This window comes from Piliocolobus tephrosceles, chromosome 7, assembly GCF_002776525.5.
Source record: "Piliocolobus tephrosceles isolate RC106 chromosome 7, ASM277652v3, whole genome shotgun sequence".
Lineage (NCBI taxonomy): Eukaryota > Metazoa > Chordata > Mammalia > Primates > Cercopithecidae > Piliocolobus > Piliocolobus tephrosceles.
In genome coordinates, this window is record NC_045440.1 from 81,775,968 (window position 1) to 81,800,312 (window position 24,345).

The 24,345-nt window shown below is 40.5% G+C and overlaps 1 protein-coding gene across 2 annotated transcripts in view; it reads right to left on the bottom strand.

Moving 5' to 3' along the window:
- ZNF704 (zinc finger protein 704) overlaps positions 1–24,319 on the bottom strand; it is a 248,598-nt gene extending 224,279 nt beyond the window's left edge. For both annotated transcript variants that reach the window (XR_003309605.1, XM_026455058.1), the window contains exon 1: positions 23,720–24,319. Coding sequence is in view for 1 of the 2 variants with exons in the window: in XM_026455058.1 (XP_026310843.1) it covers positions 23,720–24,223 (504 nt within the window). In the remaining variant the exon portion in view is untranslated. The remainder of the gene's footprint in view (positions 1–23,719) is intronic.
- Between the last annotated feature and the right edge of the window lie 26 nt (positions 24,320–24,345).

A 24,345-nucleotide genomic window follows, 5' to 3' on the forward strand; every position in this document is an offset into this window, starting at 1 on the left:
ACTTGTAAGATAGCAACATTAAGATGGGGGATTTCTTTAAGTGGCTACAAATCCATTTCTCTTTATATAAACTAAAATCAGAATATAAGTTTCTACCTGAACCTAGCCACTAAGCTTAAGTTTAAATTCTACTCCCTTTGCTTAGAACAACAGAAACAAAAAAGAGGGGTGGGAGCAGTAGTCAGCAAATTGGAGCTTAGACTGGTTTTACAAGTTAGCAAATTATTAACCACTGCCAGCTTTCTACATTTGTCAAATGAAAACTGTAATATGCATTCTGTACTTTCACTATCCTTGCAGTTGTCAGTTCATATTGTAATTACTTATTTGTTTAACTATTATTTTTAACTTTTGAAAAGTTTTTAAATTTCTGTGGGTACACAGTAGGTGTACATATTTATGGGATACATGAGAGGTTTTGATACAGGCATGCAATGTGAAATAAGCACAATCATGTAGAGTGGGGTATCCCTCCCCTCAAGCATTTACTCCCTTGAGTTACAAACAATCCACACAGTCTTTAAGTTATTTAAAAATGTACAATTAAGTTATCGTGTTTGACTATTTCCCCACCAAACTGTATGTTCCAAAAGAACCACGTCTTTCTAGTTCAATAGTATATTCTCTGTACCCAGCGAAGTATCTGGTACAAAGTAAGCGCTACATGGATACAATGTTTTGATATCCCAAGATAAAAGTGATAGCAGAGGAAATTTTTTAAATTATTGATACATGTTCTTAATTGTATGAGTACATTTTTGATGAGTAAAAGTGTTTATTTTGATAAAAGTCTAATTATCAATTTCTTTTCATTTAGAAATATCGTTATCTGGTTCTTGTCTAAAAAATTTTTGTTTAAACTATTCACAATAGCAAAGATTTGGAATCAACCCAAATGTCCATCAGTGACAGACTGGATTAAGAAAATGTGGCACATATACACCATGGAATACTATGTAGCCATAAAAAAGGATGAGTTCGTGTCCTTTGTAGGGACATGGATGCAGCTGGAAACCATTTTGAGCAAACTATCGCAAGAACAGAAAACCAAACACCGCATGTTCTCACTCATAGGTGGGAACTGAACAATGAGATCACTTGGATACAGGAAGGGGAACATCACACATGGGGCCTATTGTGGGGAGGGGGAAGGGGGGAGGGATAGCATTAGGAGATATACCTAATGTAAATGACGAGTTAATGGGTGCAGCACACTAACATGGCACATGTAAACATATGTAACAAACCTGCACATTGTGCACATGTACCCTAGAACTTAAAGTATAATTAAAAAAAAGAAAAAAAAAGGAAAAAAAAATTTGCTTAAGATATGGAATCAACCTAAATGCCCATCCATGAATGACTGGATAAAGAAAATGGGATACATATACACAGTGGAATACCATTCAGCCATAAAAAAGAATGAGATCCTGTTTCTTGCAGTGACATAGGGGTCATTATCATAAGTGAAACAGGAGAGGGTGGTTCCAAGATGGCCGAATAGGAACAGTTCCAGTCTACAGCTCCCAGCATGAGCGACACCAAAGATGGGTGATTTCTGCATTTCCAACTGAGGTACTGGGTTCATCTCACTGGGGCTTGTCAGACAGTGGGTGCAGGACAGTGGGTGAGCCCACTGAGTGTGAGTTGAAGCAGGGCGAGACATCGCCTCACCTGGGAAGCACAAGAGGTCAGGGAATTCCCTTTCCTAGCCAAGAGAAGCTGTGACAGATGGCACCTGGAAAATCGGGTCACTCCCACTCTAATACTACACTTTCCCAACGGTCTTAGCAAACGGCACACTAGGAGATTATATCCCTCGCCTGGCTCAGAGGGTCCCACGCCCATAAAGCCTCGTGAATTGCTAGCACAGCAGTCTGAGATTGAACTGCAAGGCAGCAGCCAGGCTGGGGGAAGGGCGCGCATCATTGCTGAAGCTTGAGTAGGTAAACAAAGCAGCGGGAAGCTTGAACTGTGTTGAGCCCATGCATGGAGCCCACCTCAGCTCAAGGAGGCCTGCCTGCCTCTGTAGACTCCACCTCTGGGGGCAGAGCATAGCCCAACAAAAGGCAGCAGAAACTTCTGCAGACTTAAATGTCCCTGTCTGACAGCTTTGAAGAGAGGAGTGGTTCTCTGAGCATGGAGTTTGAGACCTGCGAATGGACAGACTGCCTCCTCAAGTGGGTCCCTGACCCCCGAGTAGCCTAATGGGAGGCACTGTCCAGTATGGGCAGACTGACACCTCACACGGCTGGGTACCCCTCTGAGACAAAGCTTCCTGAGGAACAATCAGGCAGCAACATTTGCTGTTTAGCAATATTCACTGTTCTGCAGCCTCCACTGCTGATACCCAGGCAAAGAGGGTCTGGAGGGGACCTCCAGCAAACTCCAACAGACCTGCAGCTGAGGGTGCTGTTAGAAGGAAAACTAACAAATGGAAAGGACATCCACACCAAAACCGCATCAAAGACCAAAGGTAGATAAAACCACAAAGATGGGGGAAAAACAGAGCAGAAAAGCTGAAAATTCTAAAAATCAGAGCGCCTCTCCCCCTCCAAAGGAACACAGCTCCTCGTCAGCGATGGAACAATGCTGGATGGAGAATGACTTTGACGAGTTGAGAGAAGAAGGCTTCAGATGACCAGACTTCTCCGAGCTAAAGGAGGAAGTCTGAACCCATCGCAAAGAAGCTAAAAACCTTGAGAAAACATTAGACGAACGACTAACTAGAATAACCAGTGTAGAGAAATCCTTAAATGACCTGATGGAGCTGAAAAACATGGCACGAGAACTACATGACAAATACACAAGCTTCAGCAGCCTATTTGATCAAGTGTAAAAAAGGGTATCAGTGATTGAAGAACAAATGAATGAAATGAAATGAGAAGTTTAGAGAAAAAAGAGTAAAACGAAATGAACAAAGCCTCCAAGAAATATGGGACTATGTGAAAAGACCAAATCTACGTCTGATTGGTGTACCTGAAAGTGACGGGGAGAATGGAACCAAGTTGGAAAACACTCTGCAGTATGTTATCCTGGAGAACTACCCCAAACTAGCAAGGCAGGCCAATATTCAAATTCAGGAAATACAGAGAACAACACAAAGATACTCCTTGAGAACAGCAACTCCAAGATATATAATTGTCAGATTCACCAAAGTTGAAATGAAGGAAAAAAACGTTAAGGGCAGCCAGAGAGAAAGGTCGGGTTACCTATAAAGGGAAGCCCATTAGACTAACAGCAGATTTCTTGGCAGAAACTCTACAAGCCATAAGAGAGTTGGGGCCAATATTCAACATTCTTACAGAAAAGAATTTTCAACCCAGAATTTCATATTCAGTCAAATTAAGCTTCATAAGTGAATGAGAAATAAAATCCTTTACAGACAAGTAAATGCTGAGAGATTTTGTCACCACCAGGCCTGCCTTACAAGAGCTCCTGAAGGAAGCACTAAACATGGAAAGGAACAAATGGTACAGCCACTGCAAAAACATGCCAAATGGTAAAGAACATCGATGCTAAGAAGAAACTGCATCAACTTATGAGCAAAATAACCAGATAACATCATAATGACAGGATCAAATTCACACATAACAATATTAACCTTAAATGTAAATGGGCTAAAGGATCAAATTCACACATAACAATATTAACCTTAAATGTAAATGGGCTAAATGACAGGATCAAATTCACACATAACAATATTAACCTTAAATGTAAATGGGCTAAATGCTCCAGTTAAAAGACACAGACTGGCAAATTCGATAGAGTCAAGATTCATCAGTGTGCTGTATTCAGGCGACCCATCTCACGTGCAGACACACACATAGGCTCAAAATAAAACGGATGGAGGAAGATCTACCACACAAATGGAAAACAAAAAAGGCAGGGGTTGCAATCCTAGTCTCTGATAAAACAGACTTTAAACCAACGAAGATCAAAAGAGACAAAGAAGGCCATTACATAATGGTAAAGGGATCAATTCAACAGGAATAGCTAACTATCCTAAATATATATGCAACCAATACAGGAGAATCCAGATTCATAAAGCAAGTCCTTAGAGACCTACAAAGAGACTTAGACTCCCACACAACAATAATGGGAGACTTTAACATCGCACTGTCAACATCAGACAGATCAACGAGACAGAAAGTTAACAAGGATATCCAGGAATTGAACTCAGGTCTGCACCAAGTGGACCTAACAGACATCTACAGAAATCTCCACCCCAAATCAACAGAATATACATTCTTCTCAGCACCACATCACACTTATTCCAAAACTGACCACATAGTTGGAAGTAAAGCACTCCTCAGCCAATGTAAAAGAACAGAAATTATAACTAACTGTCTCTCAGACCACAGTGCAATCACACTAGAACTCAGGATTAAGAAACTCACTCAAAACCGCTCAACTACAGGAAAACTGAATAACCTGCTCCTGAATGACTACTGGGTACATAAGGAAATGAAGGCAGAAATAAAGATGTTCTTTGAAACCAATGAGAACAAAGACACAATATACAAGAATCTCTGGGACACATTTAAAGCAGTGTGTAGAGGGAAATTTATAGCACTAAATGCCCACAAGAGAAAGCAGGAAAGATCTAAAATTGACACCCTAACATCACAATTAAAAGAACTAGCGAAGCAAGAGCAAACACATTCAAAAGCTAGCAGAAGGCAAGAAATAACTAAGATCAGAGCAGAACTGAAGGAGATAGAGACACAAAAAACCCTTCAAAAAAATCAATGAATCCAGGAGCTGGTTTTTTGAAAAGATCAACAAAATTGATAGACCGCTAGCAAGACTAATAAAGAAAAAAAGAAGAATCAAATAGACGCAATAAAAAATCTTAAGGGGATATCACCACGGATCCCACAGAAATACAAACTACCAACAGAGAATACTATAAACACCTCTATGAAAATCAACTAGAAAATCTAGAAGGAATGGATAAATTCCTGGACACATACACCCTCCCAAGATTAGATCAGGAAGAAGTTGAATCCCTGAATAGACCAATAATAGGCTCTGAAATTGAGGCAATAATTAATATCCTAACAACCAAAAAAAGTCCAGGACCAGACGGATTCATAGCCAAATTCTACCAGAGGTACAAGGAGGAGCTGGTACCATTCCTTCTGAAACTATTCCAATCAATAGAAAAAGAGGGAATACTCCCTAACTCATTTTATGAGGCCAGCATCATCCTGATACTAAAGCCTGGCAGAGTCACAACAAAAAAAGAGAACTTTAGACCAATATCCCTGATGAACATCAATGCAAAAATCCTCAATATGATACTGGCAAACTGAATCCAGCAGCACATCAAAAACCTTATCCACCACGATCAAGTTGGCTTCATCCCAGGGATGCAAGGCTGGTTCAATATATGGAAATCAATAAATGCAATCCAGCATATAAACAGAACCAAAGACAAAAACCACATGATTATCTCAATAGATGCAGAAAAGGCCTTTGACAAAATTCAAAAGCCCTTCATGCTGAAAACTCTCAATAAATTAGGTATTGATGGGACATATCTCAAAATAAGAAGAGTTATTTATGACAGACCCACAGCCAATATCATACTGAATGGGCAAAAACTGGAAGCATTCCCTTTGAAAACTGGCACAAGACAGGGATGCTCTCTCTCACCACTCCTATTCAACATAGTGTTGGAAGTTCTGGCTAGGGCAATCGGGCAGGAGAAAGAACTAAAGGGTATTCATTTAGGAAAGGAGGAAGTCAAATTATCACTGTTTGCAGATGACATGATTGTATATTTAGAAAACTCCATCATCTCAGCCCAAAATCTCCTTAAGCTAATAAGCAACTTCAGCAAAGTCTCAAGATACAAAATCAATGTGCAAAAATCACAAGCATTCCTATACACCAATAACAGACAAACAGAGAGCCAAATCATTAATGAACTTCCATTCACAATTGCTTCAAAGGGAATAAAATACCTAGGAATCCAACTTACAAGGGATGTGAAGGATCTCTTCTTGGAAAACTACAAACCACTGCTCAACGAAATAAAAGAGGACACAAACAAATGGAAGAACTTTCCATGCTCATGGATAGGAAGAACCAATATCGTGAAAATGGTCATACTGCCCAAGGTAATTTATAGATTCAGTGCCATCCCCATCAAGCTACCAATGACTTTCTTCACTGAATTGGCAAAAACTGCTTTAAAGTTCGTATGGAACCAAAAAAGAGCCTGCATTGCCAAGACAATCCTAAGCCAAAAGAACAAAGCTAGAGGCATCATGCTACCTGACTTCAAACTATACTACAAGACTACAGTAACCAAAACAGCATGGTACTGGTACCAAAACAGAGATATAGACCAATGGAACAGAACAGAGCCCTCAGAAGTAATACCACACATCTACAACCATCTGATCTTTGACAACCTGACAAAAACATGAAATGGGGAACGGATTTCCTATTTAATAAATGGTGCTGGGAAAATTGGCTAGCCATATGTAGAAAGCTGAAACTGGATCCCTCCCTTACACCTTATACAAAAATTAATTCAAGATGGATTAAAGACATAAATGTTAGACCTAAAACCACAAAAATCCTAGAAGAAAATCAAGGCAATACCATTCAGGACATAGGCACGGGCAAGGACTTCATGTCTAAAACACCAAAAGCAAGGGCAACAAAAGTCAAAATTGACAAATGGAATCTAATTAAAGAGCTTCTGCACAGCAAAAGAAACTACCATCAGAGTGAACAGGCAACCTACAGAATGGGAGAAAATGTTTGCAATCTACTCATCTGACAAAGGGCTAATATCCAGAACCTACAAAGAACTCAAACAAATTTACAAGAAAAAACCAAACAAGCCCGTCAAAAAGTGGGTGAAGGATATGAACAGACACTTCTCAAAAGACGACATTTATGTAGCAAACAGACACATGAAAAAATGCTCATCATCACTGGCCATCAGAGAAATGCAAATCAAAACCACAATGAGATACCATCTCACACCAGTTAGAATGGCGATCATTAAAAAGTCAGGAAACAACAGGTGCTGGAGAGGATGTGGAGAAATACAAACACTTTTACACTGTTGGTGGGATTGTAAACTAGTTCAACCATTATGGAAGACAGTGTGGCAATTCCTCAAGGATCTAGACCTAGAAATACCATTTGACCCAGCCATCCCATTACTGGGTATATACTCAAAGGATTATAAATCATGCTGCTATAAAGACACATGCACACATATGTTTATTGTGGCAAAGACTTGGAACCAACCCAAATGTCCATCAAGATAGACTGGATTAAGAAAATGTGGCTCATATATACCATGGAATACTATGCAGCCATAAAAAAGGATTAGTTCATGTCCTTTGTAGGGACATGGATGAAGCTGGAAACCATCATTCTCAGCAAACTATCGCAAGGACAAAAAACCAAACACTGCATGTTCTCAGTCATAGGTGGGAATTGAATAACGAGAACACTTGGACACAGGAAGGGGAATATCACACACCATGGCCTGCCATGGGGTGCAGGGAGCAGGGAGGGATAGCACTAGGAGATATACCTAATGTAAATGAGGAGTTAATGGGTGCAGCACACCAACATGGCACATGTATACATATGTAACAAACCTGCATGTTGTGCACATGTAGCCTAGAACTTAAAGTATGATTTTTAATAAAAGCATTCACTAAAAATAAAAAAATTTTTAAAAAAAAGTGAAACAGGTCAGATGGTCAGATACAGAAAGACAAATATCACATGTTCTCACTTATATGTGAGAGCTAAATAATGTGTACACACGGACCCACAGTATGGAATGATACACAACACTGACAGGGAAGAATAATGGGGTAGGGGGTGGATAGATGAGGAGAGATTACTTAATGGATACAATGTACGTTATTTAGGTGATGGAGAACCTAAAAGCTCTGACTTCACCACTACACAATCTATGGATGTAACCAAATTACAATTGTACCCCCATAGGCTTATACAAATAAAAAAAATAAAAAATAACATAATGATCATAGCATAGAATTTCAACCTCCTAAGGAAACTAAGACTATAGTGAAACAAACTGCATTCACTTGGTCTCTGAAAATACCAGTTTTGTGTTTTTATTGTCTATTTGCTTCAAAGAAATGCTCTCTCATTTGGTCAGAGTTGAGAGTTACATCTAATGCCTGTTCAGTTCTTTTGAGACAGGGTCTCACTTTATCACCTGGGCTGGAGTGCAGTTGCATGATCATAGCTCACTGAAGCCTGGAACCTCTAGGGTCAAGTGATCCTCACACCTCAGCCTCCTGAGTAGCTGGGACTATAGGCACATGCTGCTGTGCTCAGCCAATTCTTTATAATTTTTATAGAGAAAGGGTTTTGCTTGGTTGCCCGGACTTGTCTTGGACTCCTGGCTTCAAGCAATCTTCCTGCCTCAGCCTCCCAAAGTGCCAGGATTATAGGTATGAGCCACTGTGCCCGGCCTCTGTTCAATTCTTGATAAACACTGAAATTACTTCAGAAGAATAAGATGTATCTGCCTTTCAATTGACTTGATTTTTTGTTTGTTTGTTTAAGGAAAATGCTAAAATGAAGACCTACAAATTAAAACTTAAAACTATTTGAAATTGAAAAATTAATTTAAATTTATTAAATTAATCCTTGCCTATCCCAAAGTTACAAAGATATTCTCCTCTGTTTCTTCAAGAAGCTCCGTAAGTTTTAGCTTTTATATTTATATCTATGATTCATTTTTAATTAATTGTTTAGTGTATGATGAAAGGTTGAGGTAATTGAGGGTTGGTTTGTTTTTTGCTTTTCTTCTTTCCAGATGAATAGTCTTTCCAGGACTGTTAGTTGAAAAGCTTTTTAATTTCTTTGGTGCCTTTCTCAAACCATTTCTGTGTGGGTCTATTTTGGGGTTATTACATCAATCCATCTGTCTATCTTGTAGCACCAGTAGCACACTGTCAGGATTACTCTCACTTTATAGTAAGTTCTGAAATCAAGTAGATTAAGTCTTCCAATTTTGATCTTGCTTTTCAAAATTGTTTAGCTTATTGTAGTTATTTTGCATTTCCATATGCATTTGAGATTAGCTTGTCAATTTCTTACTAAAAATCTTGCTGAGATTTTAATTGGGATTGTGCTGAATCTTTTAATCAATTTGTGAACAACTGACATCTTAACCATATTAAGTTTCTAAATGAACACAGTATATCAATTCATTTATTTAGGTCTTTGCTCTCTCTGCTCTCTCTCATCAATGTTTTACAGATTTCACACACCTTTTTTGTACATTTTTCATTAATTTTTATCCCTAAGTGCTTAGTTTTTGATGCTACTATAAATATTTGAAGTCTCCTTTTAGTAGTTTTGTTGATTCCTTAGGATTTCTCTGCATATAATATGTAATCTGCAAATAGAAACAGTGATATTTGCTTTTTCCCTAATATTTATGCCTTTCACTTATTTTTCTTGCCTTATCACACTGGCTAAAACCTCCAAGATGATATTGAATAAAACAGGGCAGACATCCTTGCCTTATTCCTGATATTGGTAGAGAAAATTATCTTTTGCTACTAAACATGAGGTTAATTATAGGATTCCTATATATATACTTTATCAATTTGGGGAATTTCCATCCAATTTATTGAGTTTTTAAACCATGAATGAGTATTGAACTTTGTCAAATGCTTGTTTATGCATCTATTGAGATAATCATATGGCGTTTCCCTTTCAATCTACTAATACAGTGAATTACACCAGTTGATTTTTAGTATTTAAACAACTTTACATTCCTTGGAGAAGAAATGACTTTGATCGTAATGTATCATACATTTTATGTCACTAGATTTTATTTGCTAATATTTTGTTAAGTGTTTTTGTCTATGTACATGAAAGTTTGCAATGTTATTTGTAATATCATTGCATGGTTTTAATGTCAAGGCTATGCTGGTCTCATAAAATTTATTGGAAGGATACCATCTTATTTCTTTTTTGTAAAGATTTTTATAAGACTAGTATTATATCTTCCTTAAGTATTTTATAGATTTCACTGGTAAAGCCATTCTCATTGGGAGTTTTCTATGTACAAAGGTTCTTAATTATAAATTCCATTTCTTTTACTTTTATTTTTTTTTTACCTCAAATCATAGGATATTTCTTTAACAGATGGTATGTTATTCAGATATCCTGTTACTTCATGTGGTCAGTTTTGTTAACCTGAGTTTTTCAAGGAATTTTCCCATTTCATCCAAGTTTTCAAATTTATAGGCAAAAGTCCTTTACTAACATAAAAGTAGTATGTCTGAATTTTCATTTTAAAATCTATAAGATCTAGAGTAATGTCCTTTCTTTCATTCCTGAACTGGTAATCTGTGCTTTCTCTTTTTAAAAAACAAATCAGTATTGCTAGGAGTTTATCAATTTTATTGACCTTCTAAAAGAATCAGCTTTTGATTTCACAGATTTTCTCTAATGTTTGTCTTTTTATTTCCTTCCTCTTCTTTTTCTAACACCTTTGGATGGAAGATCACTGATTAAAGGCTATACATTCCCCTCTAAGCACTGATGTAACGTCCACAAACTTTGATGATGCATTTTCCTTTTCAATCAGTTAAACTATTTTTCTAATCACTTGTGATTTCTTCTTTATTCAATGGTTTATTAAAAGAATATTGATTGGGCCGGGCACAGTGGTTCACGCCTGTAATCCCAGCACTTTGGGAGGCTTAAGCGTGCAAATCACTTGAGGTCAGGAGTTTGAGACCAGCTTGCAACATGGTGAAATCCCTGTCTCTACCAAAAATACAAAAATTAGCCAAGCGTGGTGGTGCACACCGGTAATCCCAGCTATTCGGGAGGCTGAGGTCGTGCCACTGCACTCTAGCCTGGGTGACACAGCAAGATTCTGTCTCAAAACAAACAAACAAAAAACAAAAACAAAAGAAATATAGTAATTGATTTTTAAGTATTTGTGAATTTTCTAGCTAGATTTTTATTATTTATTTCTAATTTTATTCCATGTGGTCAAAGGATATACTCTATGTGATATGATTTCAATTCTTTGGAATTTACTGAGATTTGGTGTGCCCCCCAGTATACAGTGTACATTCATATTCATGGTAAAATTTTGAAATTGCCCAGTGTCGCAGTCTGTAAGCATTAATTAGATTAAGCTGTTTGGTGGTGTTATTCAAATATTCTATAACTTTACTTTTTGTTACCAATTCCATCAATAATTGAATGTAACAAAGATATTCAATGATAATTGTGAATTTGTCTATTTCTCTTCTTGATTCTTTGGGCTTTTGCTTCATATATTTTGAAGCTTTCTCATGAGGCACATAAATATTTAGGATTTTTATGTCTTCTTGATAAACTGACTCTTAACATTGTGGGATATTCTTCTTCATCTCTGATCATAGGTTTTAGGTTCTAAGGCAAGATATATTTTCTATGCTAAAGTAAAAAGATAAAACATGAGACCAGATTGCTAGACTCAAAAAACCATTACTTTGTGTTGAAGTTAATCTACCAGGGGTAGGAAAGGGTTGCCCCTGTCTTGTTTCCAATATGACCACTATCGGTACAGGGTGATAGGAACTATCCTAAGCAATGGGTTGTGATAGTGGGAAAGTAGGTGTTGGAGTAACAGCTGTAGGCCTGCTCCCCTGGGGTTCACTCCCATGCCATGCTGGTCTATCATGATTTTATTTGCTTGGCCTTAACCTGAATGATGGCTCCCACAAGGATGCCAACAGCACTAGCCATGTATGAATGATGCTGCTGTGTGAATTCTTTATGTTTCTTAATACAAATATTTTGCTTTTGTATTTCTCAATACATTAACCTGAGAGGCCCTTAGTTTTACACTGTGTTCTCAAGGACATGAGCAATCTCAGGGATAAGTCAGCAGTGACTCCAGGTCTGTACGACAGACAGGCAGACTTTCAGCCCACAGAATGACTTTGACTATGCCTTCTTCTACTGGATGAGTGGAAATAAGCCTGAAGAGAAAAGCAACACAGAGAGGTTAAAAGAGGTCAGTGTTGGTCAAAGGACCAGACTGAAAACAGTGAGAATAAGGCTTGCATATATATACATATATTTAAGAATTTCTGAACCAAACCTTTAATCCTGGGTCACTGGCTCACTTTTTACACAAGAGTCATCCTTCACTGGATAAGGCTAAGACTACACTACACGTGCACACACTCATGCAAAAATCCCAAGACACTGTGGGGCAAACAAGATTGTAAGAATGAAACCTCTGTTTTCATCCCATGCTGCTGGATGGTATATTTGAACCACACACACTGGAACCTTAACCTTTCAAACCTCTGTACTTCTATGTGGCCTTCAGATAAAACTGCAAACAAGAGCTTCTTTGTGGTGCAGGGCCAGCCGGCATCTTCTGCTGCAGTGGTGACAACAAAGTCTGGGGAGCTAACAGAGAAGGGAAGATTTGATGGACAACACATGAAATCAGTGTGTACCTGCCTCGTTGACCACTGTCTCTGTGTTGAAATGGGGCAAGTGGAATAGAATACACTGGGTGATGTGTGCCTGACTGTGGGTTCAGTCTTTCAAAAAATCATCCCCCTTCTAGCTTTTAGATTTGTCTGAGCCTTGTAGAACTTCAAAAGTTGCTGGTTTAGTGACTGCCACATGGTCTAGTTTGTATAAATATAATGTGTTGATCTTTCTCCTGTTGTTTTAGGGTATTGTTTACCAACATTTTGTATGAGAAAAAATACCATTTTGTATGGGAAAAAAAAGACCTTGCTGTCTTTCTGTAAACTCTACCTTGGGTCATATCAACCCTTCAAGCGGCTCCTCCCCTACTGTCACCTCCTCTTTCCCACACTAAGATGCCACAGTGTTTGTTCTGTGTTTACGTAGGCTCAGTTGTCCATTCCCCCCCCCTTTTCTGAGAATTTTTACTGTGACCAATATATGATAAAACAAAACTACATTTTTTCAAATAGGTACTCTTCAGATATTTATTTTTATAAATTCTAAGATCCCCTTTCTAATATTTCCATTCTTTTTCTAATATTCTGTTACATTAGTTTTGAGTTAGAAGTCTATGAACCTGACAATCAAAACATTTTCAAAAACTTGCAAAAAATTGTTAAAAATTAGAAATTAGTTTCTGTAAGCACTTGCAGCTGAGTTGCAAAGCGTGCACAAACTACATGAAAGCATTTATGGCAACCTATGAAAACTATTTCACATTGTTTTAATTTATAATTTACTCCAAAATATTCTTTCTCCTTAAATTTCTATTGTGGCTTAGGTACCAATACCAATTATTTAAAAAATCTGTTCGTCCCAAATGTTTTCCGAAATCTTTGACAAATATCTGTCATTCTGTATAAAATTCTTCATATATATTTTTTCAACAGAAACTGTTCTAATTCTTCTCTGAGGCTTATTTTACACATCTATAAAATGGGGATAATAATATCCACCTCTCAAGGTGATCCAGAAGATCAAGTAAGGTTGGCCATGAGGGCCTTCTATTAGTTACAATGCACTAAATATTGGGTAATATGGAAATAAACGTTGAACAATATCCAATTAAGAGTTATTATACATGGTCTCAGCATTCACAAGTGCTTAAATCCCTTTACTTGTAATAGCAATAGTGTTGACAGAAAATGTATCAATCCTAGAATCCTGGTAAATTTTATGTTCTTTTCATTGAGACTCTCCTGATAGTTTCAATCTTTTTTTCTTTTAGAATGTGAAAAACAGGCCGGGTGCGGTGGCTCACGCCTGTAATCCTAGCACTTTGGAAGGCCGAGGCGGACGGATCATGAGGTCAGAAGATCGAGACCATCTTGACTAACACGGTGAAACCCCGTCTCTACTAAAAATACAAAAAATTAGCCAGGAGTGGTGGCAGGCACCTGTAGTCCCAGCTACTCAGGAGGCTGAGGCAGGAGAATGGCGTGCACCCAGGAGGCGGAGCTTGCAGTGAGCCAAGATCGCACCACTGCACTCCAGCCTAGGCGACAGAGCAGGCTCCATCTCAAAAAAAAGAACGTGAAAAACCTTATTAAACACACTTTCCTGGATATAAACACCTTGTGAATTTCTGCTCCCTTGGTGCTTTTAGATTCTGTTACAATAACACTTCCCACACCCTCCTGTCTTTCACATTAGACCCATCGTGGGTACTGATTTATTGAGAAACGTAGTGTTCTCTACCTGTTTTTAAGCTTCACACACAAGAATGGTATTCACAGATATACAAGTGAAAATTTACCACAGGAAATACTCCCTTTTTTAGAAACTCAATATTGAAGAGTTATCAGCTTTATGAGGAAAAATATGTGAAAGCTTATATGACCCACTACAACACTTTAACTCTCCTTTGTGCTTGTGAAATTCACTTGAAAACTTATTTCTTTAATTAAGCAGTTTTAGTTATTTATCTCAAGGATAAGACACTTATCCATGCCTTTCCCACCAAGAAAAGAAATTATAAACCAGTATTTCCCAAAATGTATCCCAAAGGAAAGATGCTCTAGGAAAAAAGTCTGATAAATAAATATGTAAATATCACAATCTCTATATTCACTCTCTTAGAAACTCAAAATGGCCCTTGGCATACATAGCCAGCAACTTTTTTATAGATATATGTGTGTTACATTACTCTTCCAATTTCCTCTATGTTTGAAATATTTTATAACATAAAAAAACTGTATCTCTACTTTTAAGTGGAATTTCCCAAAGTCCATTAATTACCAAACCCTTTTCTCTGTGTCTAGACATCTCCCTAATAGTGGGAGCAAGCAGATGTGAGTTTAGAGGTACACTTTGGGCCACCCATTTCCATCTACCCAAAAACCAAAGAATGACTTATTCACCAAACAAAATTACAAGTCCAAGACACCAACGCACAGGAGGGTGGGAAGGGCAAACCCATGCCTTGGAGACTCCAGCCACATGCAAATGAGAGGTAGAAGGTGACATCACCTTATTTCCACAGCAGCTTTAAGAACTATATTCAATGTGTGTGGTAAGCCTCTTCCAACCTACCCTTTTGGATAATAGCCAGGTTTCTCCAATATAAGAGCTATAGATCCTGAACAAACTGATGAACATAAGAGATAGGATGTCTCTGTCCTCTTTGCACAAGTAGATAAACGACTCACAGTTCCTGAGCTGAAAGGGAAGATTAAAGCTCACCACATATTATGATGGAATACCACAGAGTTCAGATAAACGGGGTCACTTCAGGAAGTAGCTCTCTGAAATGCTTTGGTAGCATTAACAAGGAGGTTGTAACAGTCAAAATAACTGCAGGATTTTTAGATCCTTGAGCACAGTTTTACAAATGTTTCCTTTCTGAAACCCAAAACAAAATAAATTGCCATCCATGTCTAATTTCAGGAGGTCTCTGGACCATATTAAAAAACAATAGCCAATGATGGAATCATATTATTCCAATTTTATAGATAACATGAAAGCATACAGACAGTAAGTAACTTGATGTAGCCATGCAACAAGTGAGTGGAGACGCTAGAATTTGAACCCATAGCCTATGCCATATCACTTCTTGATCTACAGAGAGGTAACAGTTGGGTGGGGGCAGCTGAGAGGATCAACTCCTTTAACTCAGCCTGTTCTCTCCCATCTCACTGATGTGCCAACAATGAAAGTCACATTTAGGAACTAAAATTATCCTTTCTGCAGGTTTTATCAGATGGTATTTCAGGGTATACAACCTTTTAAAACACTGGGTTTAATTTAAACTGTTAGAACACTTTTGACATTCACTTATTTCTACTAGCCATCTACAATTAGTCTGAATCGAGGAGATTTGACTTTCATTTAACCTTCCATTATGACAAGAACATATGTAAAGCAAACGTTGTCACCGGTGACCGTCAGGTATGGCACGGAGACCTCCCTTGGAGCAGTGCCCAGGCAGCACTCTACTACTTCTTTGCTCCTCAAGCCTCCATGGTGTTCTGCAACATGAACGACCCCCCCTTGTGTGTTACTGCAAAGTCCTGACTTTCAAAGAGAGTCTGAACGTTACAGACTCTCCTTGAAAATTCTAGAGTCAAGCTTGCTTCCTACATATAAATTATAACTCTAGATTTTTCCAAAACTGTATCTTCAATGACGTGTAAAACTTCAATCGTTCTAATTCTATGAACACATATTTCAGAGTTATATTCTGTTCCATTTCATTTAGTAAATAAGAGCAACTAGAGTTATTTGCCAAATTCAGTGATCTAAACTCATCTTTTGACCAGCTATTCCAGAATCACCTCCTAGCCAAACCACAGAATCTTCTTCATATGGATCACTTGGTTACAGTTGTTTTAAAGGTATATTTCAAAGTTACATCTCAAATTGTGGTAGCTAAGAAAAGGCTTTGGGCAGATCTAATCTTGATCTCATTAGGGATAAAGAGGAAAAGCGACTTCATACCTCTTTAGACAACTTGGCAGGAATGTGTTAGAATGTGGGCTCCCTGAAAGCAGAAGAAGGCCTATTTACTGTTGTATCCTGTGTGTATAGCAGGAGCCTGGTAAACAGTAGGGCTCAATAAATATCTCCTAATAGAGGGAATGAGCAGAAACATGGACAACACACCCAAAGAAAATCATCCATATTTCAACAACGTAGAGTTGGCTGGTTATGAGGGTCTCTAAGTATTAACAAATATTTCAGAAAGTCTAATGGAAATCATGCATTTACCTTAAGATGAGATGGCACAGGGCAACTAAAAGTCAAGTTTGCTTGACTTCTGCAAACATTATATCACGTCATTGTAACAAGGCTGATTGTTTCATGCACATCAGAAGTTTGGATGTTATACAATGACATGGGGAGGAAAGGCTCCCTTACTCCTCTAAGTCCCTCTTGCAGGGAGGGATACATTAATCTAACTGGGACAGATTTACCAATTTTAGAAGATCAAACCCACATAGGGCTGTGGCTCTCTCAGGCTCTGTTAGATGGGGTATCACTACGATGCCCAGGCTGGCCTTGAATTCCTGGGCTTAAAGCTCCCAAGTAGCTGAGACTACAGGTGCACCAGGCCTGGTATGGCTTCCCCCTACTAGGCAGGCAGGGGGTAAGCAGATTCAGGAAAGGGCTTGATTTCTTGCTCTTTCTCTTCTTTTCTCTAATACTTGTGTTATGGGGCCTTCCACGGTCAACCAGTAGTAAAATGCTGGTGAAGGAGAAGAGGCTCTAACAGTTGACTGGTAATGATATCTTCTAGGCAAATTTACTATTAGCACCCCACCAGGGACTATGGGCACTCACTTCCCGATGAAATGGGGCTCTTTTCTCATCTGTTATCCTCTGTGTATATGTGTCCCTTGGAAAGCTCACAGGGAGTGGGGACTGGTCCAGGCAGGATTCACAGAGGGTTCCACCCATCACACCACAGCCACATGTAAGTCCACCTCTAGCTGAGGTACTTTACAAAGGATAAGCATTCCAAAAATAGAAGTTCATAAGCAGTAAGTAGTAGATCACTTCAGAAAATTGTGGATTTTCAACCCACAACTCTAAGAGTGTGAGCTGTAGATCATTCCTGAGCATAAAAAACCAACCCAGAAGTGAGGACAATAAATTGGGGTTGGCAGACCAGCGCACCAATCATGGCAGCAGCAAACTTGCTAGCAGCCCCAGCTGGACGAGGCATACCACCCTGCATAGTCAGTGCCCTCGGTGGTCAAATGAAAGTACTGGATTACCAAATAGTATCTGTTTGCCTTCCAACTCCAGCAGTCTACAATTCAATGAATGACAACTCTGTCTGGTATCTTAAGCATATGCCTTTTGCTTGAGCCAACACAGACCATTTGCAAGACACATACTTGTTAGCAAATTGGAATTCAGTGTTTGCTGCACAGTTCCTGCCAAAGGCTTCTTAAAGTCATCTGATATTCAAGAGATAGTCTAATAGACGTGTTAACCATCCCTGAAGAACTGGCACAGATGAAGCAGATTCCATTCAATTAATATTTATTGAGCACTGAAAGTGGGAACTCTATCATATATTATCTCATTTAAAAGCCTTTCTTCTCCAGTTTTTCAATAGTTAAAATCTTGGTAGGTTTCTAGCAGTCTTTCGTGTCCAAGCGTTTCATAAGTTTATTACACTAGCAAATTATCAAACCCTCTAGATTCTTGTGTTCTTATCTCTAAACTGCTACATAGGATTGCAGAGCACACTCCTGTGCTTGTTATCTCAGCCTAGCTACTGTTTTCCCTTCACTGAGTACCAACACTGCATCCTTTTTATGTTTGACAGTGCCTTTGTTTTTTGTCTGTTTGTTTGCTTGTTTGTTTGTTTGTATTCTGTTTTTTTGGTAGTGTTCCTTATACAGGGGCCCAGGGATTAGTTGGTGGTAGGCAGGGGAGTGGGGAGGGGTTTGTGTGTTCAGGACTGTTACCACTGCAGATAAACGTTTAAGCTTCTTTTGATCAGAAATTGAAAACCATGTAATACAAAGTTTCTCTTATCTCATTTAAAGCCCACATTAGTATATATTAGTATCAGTTAGAGTAATCAAGCAACAAATCTCAAAGACTTAGTAGCATCTATTTCTGTTTCCTCAATCATCCCAAATCTTCCTGGAAATACATGGGCACACAAATCCCAATAAATATAGAAAGATGCCAGTTCAGTGATTAGAAGCACAGGCAATGGACATGAGCCCATGCTCCCCACTTGTGACCACATACTAGAATGTGGTATTTCACCTCAAGTCAGCATCATCAGATGGAGAATGGGAGTCATACTGATTCCCAAGTCATAAATTTTCATAAGTTCCTCCTTCATATAAAGCATTTAGTAAAGTTCCTGCCTCACAAATACCAACAAATATTTGTTTGTATTAATATTATTGTGGAACCCAAATTGTCATGGATTTCATTCCCATTCTTTTATTGATTTTTTTGGCTTTCCCTTTGTTTTCTCCAACCCACTGACACATGACTTTTCTACCTTCCCCTCACTCCCTTCTGCCCTCACTTTTCTTATATCAGTCTATTATCATACACTTGCCAACTCTTTCGACAGTAATTCCATCTCTTTCTTTCTATTGCTCACCCATCAGGCTAAACCTCACCTCTGCTAAATCCAGCCCTCCACTTTCTCTACAAGAGGCAATGTAGTATAATGCATATGGGTGCTACCTCTGGGGTTAGACTGTGCAGGGTTCAAACCCCTGCTCTGATACCTAACAGCTTTTTATCTTTAAATAAGTTGCTCATCCCTTCTGTAGAATGAAGTTCTACAGAATGCCTGACTCATGGATATGCAATGAAATTTAAATGAGACTATACACTTGGATTTGCGCTGGCCCTGGTAAGCACTCAATAAATTTAGCTGGGATTATTTTTATTATATTATTATATGCATGAGGCAATGGAATAAAATTGGGAATATCACATACCCAGACAGACGATTTGAACTATAAATGTTGAATCACAAGTTGGGTCCTTGATACTGTCTGGCAACTATATTCATCTCCCTAGTACATTTGCTCTCAATGCCTTCAGCTCTTACTTTAAATCTCCCTCACCCTCAGCTGATGACCTTCCTTTCTGCTACATGGAGAAAACAGAAGCCATCAGAAAACCACTATCATCTGATCATCACCCAATATAGAAAATGTACCCACATCTGGACTCATGTTCTCCATCTTCGTTCCAATCTAATGGAGGAAGGTTCCCAAGGGCCGGCCCTTTACTTGGGTTTCAGGTTCCCTCCCTAAGGCTTTCCAAGGACTTTCTTCCTGTAGTTTTTTTCTCTTTTCTTTACATCTTTGGTTCCTTCCTAGATGACCCCTCAATGATCCTCGCCACCTGGGGTTTATACCCTTGTAAAATTCCCTCTCCTTAGGTTGTGGGTGGAACCTGTGACTTACTTCTAACCAACAGAATATGGCCAAGTTGCTGGCCTATTCCTCCTGACTACATTGCATTATGCAAGGCTCCATCCTGCTGGCAGGCAGGCTCTAAGATTCTCCTTGCTGGCTTGATGAAGTAAGAGGCCAAGCTAAGGAGGCCCATGTGACAAAGAACAGTGGGAAGTAAGGAAGGGGTGGGGGAGAGGAGCTCTACAAGCTGAGAACAGCTTCCAACCAACAGCCAGCAAGAAGCCTAGGACCCTCAGTCCTACAGACGCAAGGGAATGAATTATGCCAACAATCTGTGTAAGCTTAGAAGTGAATCATTCCCTGGTCAAGCCTTCAGATGGGAACTCAACCCATGTAACACCTTGATTGCAGCCTTGTGAGACTCTTTACAGCAAACCTAGTTAAGCTGAGCCTAGACTCCTAACTCTAAGAACTGTTTTAAAGCAAAAAAACATCTGTAGTAATTTGTTACACTATAATAGAAAACTAATATCCCCTCTTCCACATAATTCCCATGATGCTCTAGTCATAACACTAGGGTCTACTGTATTCCATCTATTAAAAAAACCTAGGCCATAGGCCTTCCAGGTATTCCTCCTCCTCTTTGTTCTCCTTTCCAACAAACTTGTCAAAAGAGTTTTTCATGTGTCCCTCTGTCCTCACCTCTAATCAGCTGCTTAGCCTACTCCAAGCATATCACTGAAACTTCTCTTGTCAAGGATACTTGTAAGTTCCATCTTACCTAAGCCAAATGAACATCTCTCTCTCTCTTTCTTATTCTGTATCTCAGCAGCATTCAACACAGTTCCTTACTCCCCACCCACTTTTTGGAACTACTTCTTCTCTTGGCTTATTGGACTTTACATTTTCTAGTTTTCCTTCTACTTATTTGGCTGCTGCTTCTCAATAGCGTTTGCTGGCTTCTCCTTTTATGCCCAAACTTAAATAGTGCTTTGCCCCTGAATCAGGCCCCAGGCTCTCCTCTCTTGGCCCCCTGTACTCCTTTTAAAGCCCCCAGGCTTTACATGACATTAACACACTGATGTCCTCAAATTCCTCCCACTACCTCTGACCTCTCCTATCCATTCCCCATCTCGCTACCATCTGCCTAACCACACCCTCCACCTGGTTGTCCAATAGTCATCTCAGACTTCACATGCACAAAACAGAAAACTTGATTTTTGTTCTCTAGGTTTTCCTAATCTCAGTAAATAGTACCTTCAACCAACACTTATATCATGGTCTCATCCTGGATTCCTCCCTTTCCTTCATCACCCATCAAGCAACGCATCCACAAGTTCTTGTAGGCTGATCCTCACAATAGATTCTGAATTTACCCACTCCTGACAATCTCTAACTCCAAGCTGCCCTACCCCTCCCTTGGTCTGTGTAGTGACAGCCACCCAACTGGCCTCCCTGCCTCCACTGCTGTCCTCCACACAGCATGGATCTTTTGAAAACTACAAATCACCTTGTAAGACTTTATTGCTTAAAACTTTTCAAAGACTTCACTATCCTTTTAAAGGGCCCACCAGGCTCTCTTTGCAGGGACCTCCCAGCCTCCTTGACATATCTCATACCTACCAAGTTCCAGCCACACTCACCCTTTTCTCCTTCTCACCTCAAGACTAGTAACTGCTACTCCCTCTGCCTGGAAAGATTTTCCCATGTGAAACGTCTCATATCTCAGGTCAAATGTTCCCTCCTCAGAGAGATCTCACCCACAGTAGCTTTTTTTTCTTCCTTTGAAACTCTAAGAGACCATGATTTTCTTCACAGGACATATCACAATATGAAGTGTTATTCTTGCTTATGCATGTACGTCTGCATCTATGTGTCTGATTGTTGCTATGATGCCTAGATGTGAGCATCAGGAAGGTGTCCACTGCTATGTTCTACAATAGCTGCTAGCACATAGTAGGTGTTCAATAAATATTTGTTGACTAAATGAATGCATGAATATATATGATACTAACATTCGTATATGCATTATAATAAAATTATCTAGTGATATTCCATTAGAAAATCTCTTCAGATACAGTGTCTTTAAAAGAGTATTTTAAAAAGATAAAATTAAACCTCAAACGACTCAACATTCTGTGTAAATTTCTGAAAAGTTGTGGGCAAATGAAAGTGTTATAAAATGAAGCCCATTTTAAAAGAATTTAAAGGAATTTGGAGATGTGAAAAATCTTTATTGATCAAGTGAATTATCACACTCGTTATTCTGTTTTTATGGATTTGAATTTTTTTCCTATATTAAACTTGTTTTCATCACAGAGCATAAATTATTATTGTTTCTATCACAAATTCTGCAATCACTATTCAAACCACAAGACACACTTTCAGTACTTCTGGACAAAAATGCTAAGGAGTCACTACTTTTGTTATTCAATGTCACTGACACCGTGTGACTTCACTTCAAACCCAGCTATATCCTGTAGCCATACAATGCAGGCTTTTCAACAGACCATGGTAACGAATGCAGTCACGGTTTGGATTTCCACAAGCAGCTGTCAAAAACTATCATCCTAAATGACTACTAGCTGAAAATTTCTCACTCCCAGAGCTGGTACTTCCAGGGTGGTCTAGGAAATAAATTTCTGCCCACATCTACTCTGGGGCTATTCTAATTGCCGATGTTCAACATTTCTTTGGAAATTCAATTTCAAGCTTTGAGGAGCTTTTTTGGTGAGCATCCAAAGCTTTTTTAAATGGTCTCTAACTATTAAGCTCACTTGTTCATGAATTTTTTTTCTTCCTGAAATAGCAATACCTTCTGAAAACTCCACTAAACAGTTATTCAGCTGATTTTAAGAGCCATTCTTAAGAAAAATCACTCATTCCATTGCTTACCACTTGCTGCCCTCAAAACTTCTTAGCAACATACACCGTGCATGAACCTCAACGTGGTCTGCTTTGTCCAATCGCATGCCTGAAAGCCCAACCAGTCAGTTGTGTAATAATAAACCCCTTATCTCCAGAAGATACACAAATGGAAAAATCTCTTGGCGCTTCAGTGCACAGGGGACTTCGCTAGAATTCTCAGCAGAAACTCACATCCATTTTAAACGCCACCCCACCCCCTTTTCCTGATTTCCCCTTTTTTCCTCATTTGCAATTTCGAGGAGGGAAAAAAACCCAAACGCTAAACGATGTCGAGTTTACCGACATGGGAGGGCGAGGGTCAATGCCAAAAACTGCTAGCAAAATGCATGTGGAAACCAAGGGCTTGGTTTTTGCTGTACTGGGTTTACCGGTTCTCTCACAAGCGCCTGTGATGGAAACTCATCAACAATTGTTCTTGGATGGAAGAAGGGGCTTGAGAGATTGACAAGAAACACCTCTTTCTAGTTTCAATAAGCTTGAACCGCCCTCAAAATAAGGAGAAGGGGATACTCCTTCCTTTGGGGAGAAAAAAATCTCACTCTCCCCTACCTCTCCCGTCCCCACTGGGCACGAAGCGGCGCCTCCGTGGTCCCATCACCCAAGTTCCCCACCCCCCCCCCCCCCCCGCGAAGCGCCCTTTCCCGGCACCCACACCAAACAACAAACCCGACCTGGCCTTTGAGGAAAGGGGGAGCGGCCGCCTGGGAGAGACGCAGGGGCCCGAAGCAGAGGCAAATCCACAGTTCCTCGCGCTGCTCCGCGCGGCCGCCCGCGCAGCCTGACACACCCCTCCCAGCCGGGTCTCTCCCCGGCGCCGCTGACCGGCCTCGGCCAGGCGCCTCGCCCCGGGGCCCGGGGCCGCCCCCGTCCCCAGGCCGGCGGGTCCGACACTCGCCACCGCGCCCAACACGCACCTTTAACGCGCCCCGGGCCGGGCCCTTGGGGACTGCGCGGCCGGGTCCGAGGGGCACGAAACGCTCCTCGCCGTCCTCGTCGTCTTCGTCGCCGTCCACCACCTCGACGACCACCTCCTCGTCTTCCTCTTCCTCGTCGTCATCCTCCTCCTCCGCGACCCCTCGGGGCTTCTCCTCCACCCGCCCGAGCCCCCTCCGCCGCCTGCTCCCGCCCTCCTCGTCCTCGTCTTCCTCCCCCAGAAGCAGCAGCACCGGCGACGAGGCAGCTGCGGCGGCCCCGGTGGCCCGAGGGGGGCCGGTCCCGGCGCTGCGCGGCGGCGGCGGTGGCAGCGGCGGCCTCCAGCTCTCCGGGGCGGGCGCCGGGGCCGGGCCCGGGACAGGGGGCGGGAGCCCGGGTAGGGCGGCTTCCTTGGCGGGCGCGGGCGCGGGCCCGGCCGGCTGCAGCGCGGCGCCCCCCCGGCGGCTGCCCAGGCTCGAGCGCTTGGCTAGACGCCGCGCCTGCATGCCTGAGCGCGGGGCTGCGGGCCGCGGCGCGGGGCCGGAGAGTTTGTCACCTCCTCTTCCTCCTCTGACTCCGCCGGTGGCCGCTGTGGCCGCGGGGCCGGGGACTCGGGGCCGCAAGGGGC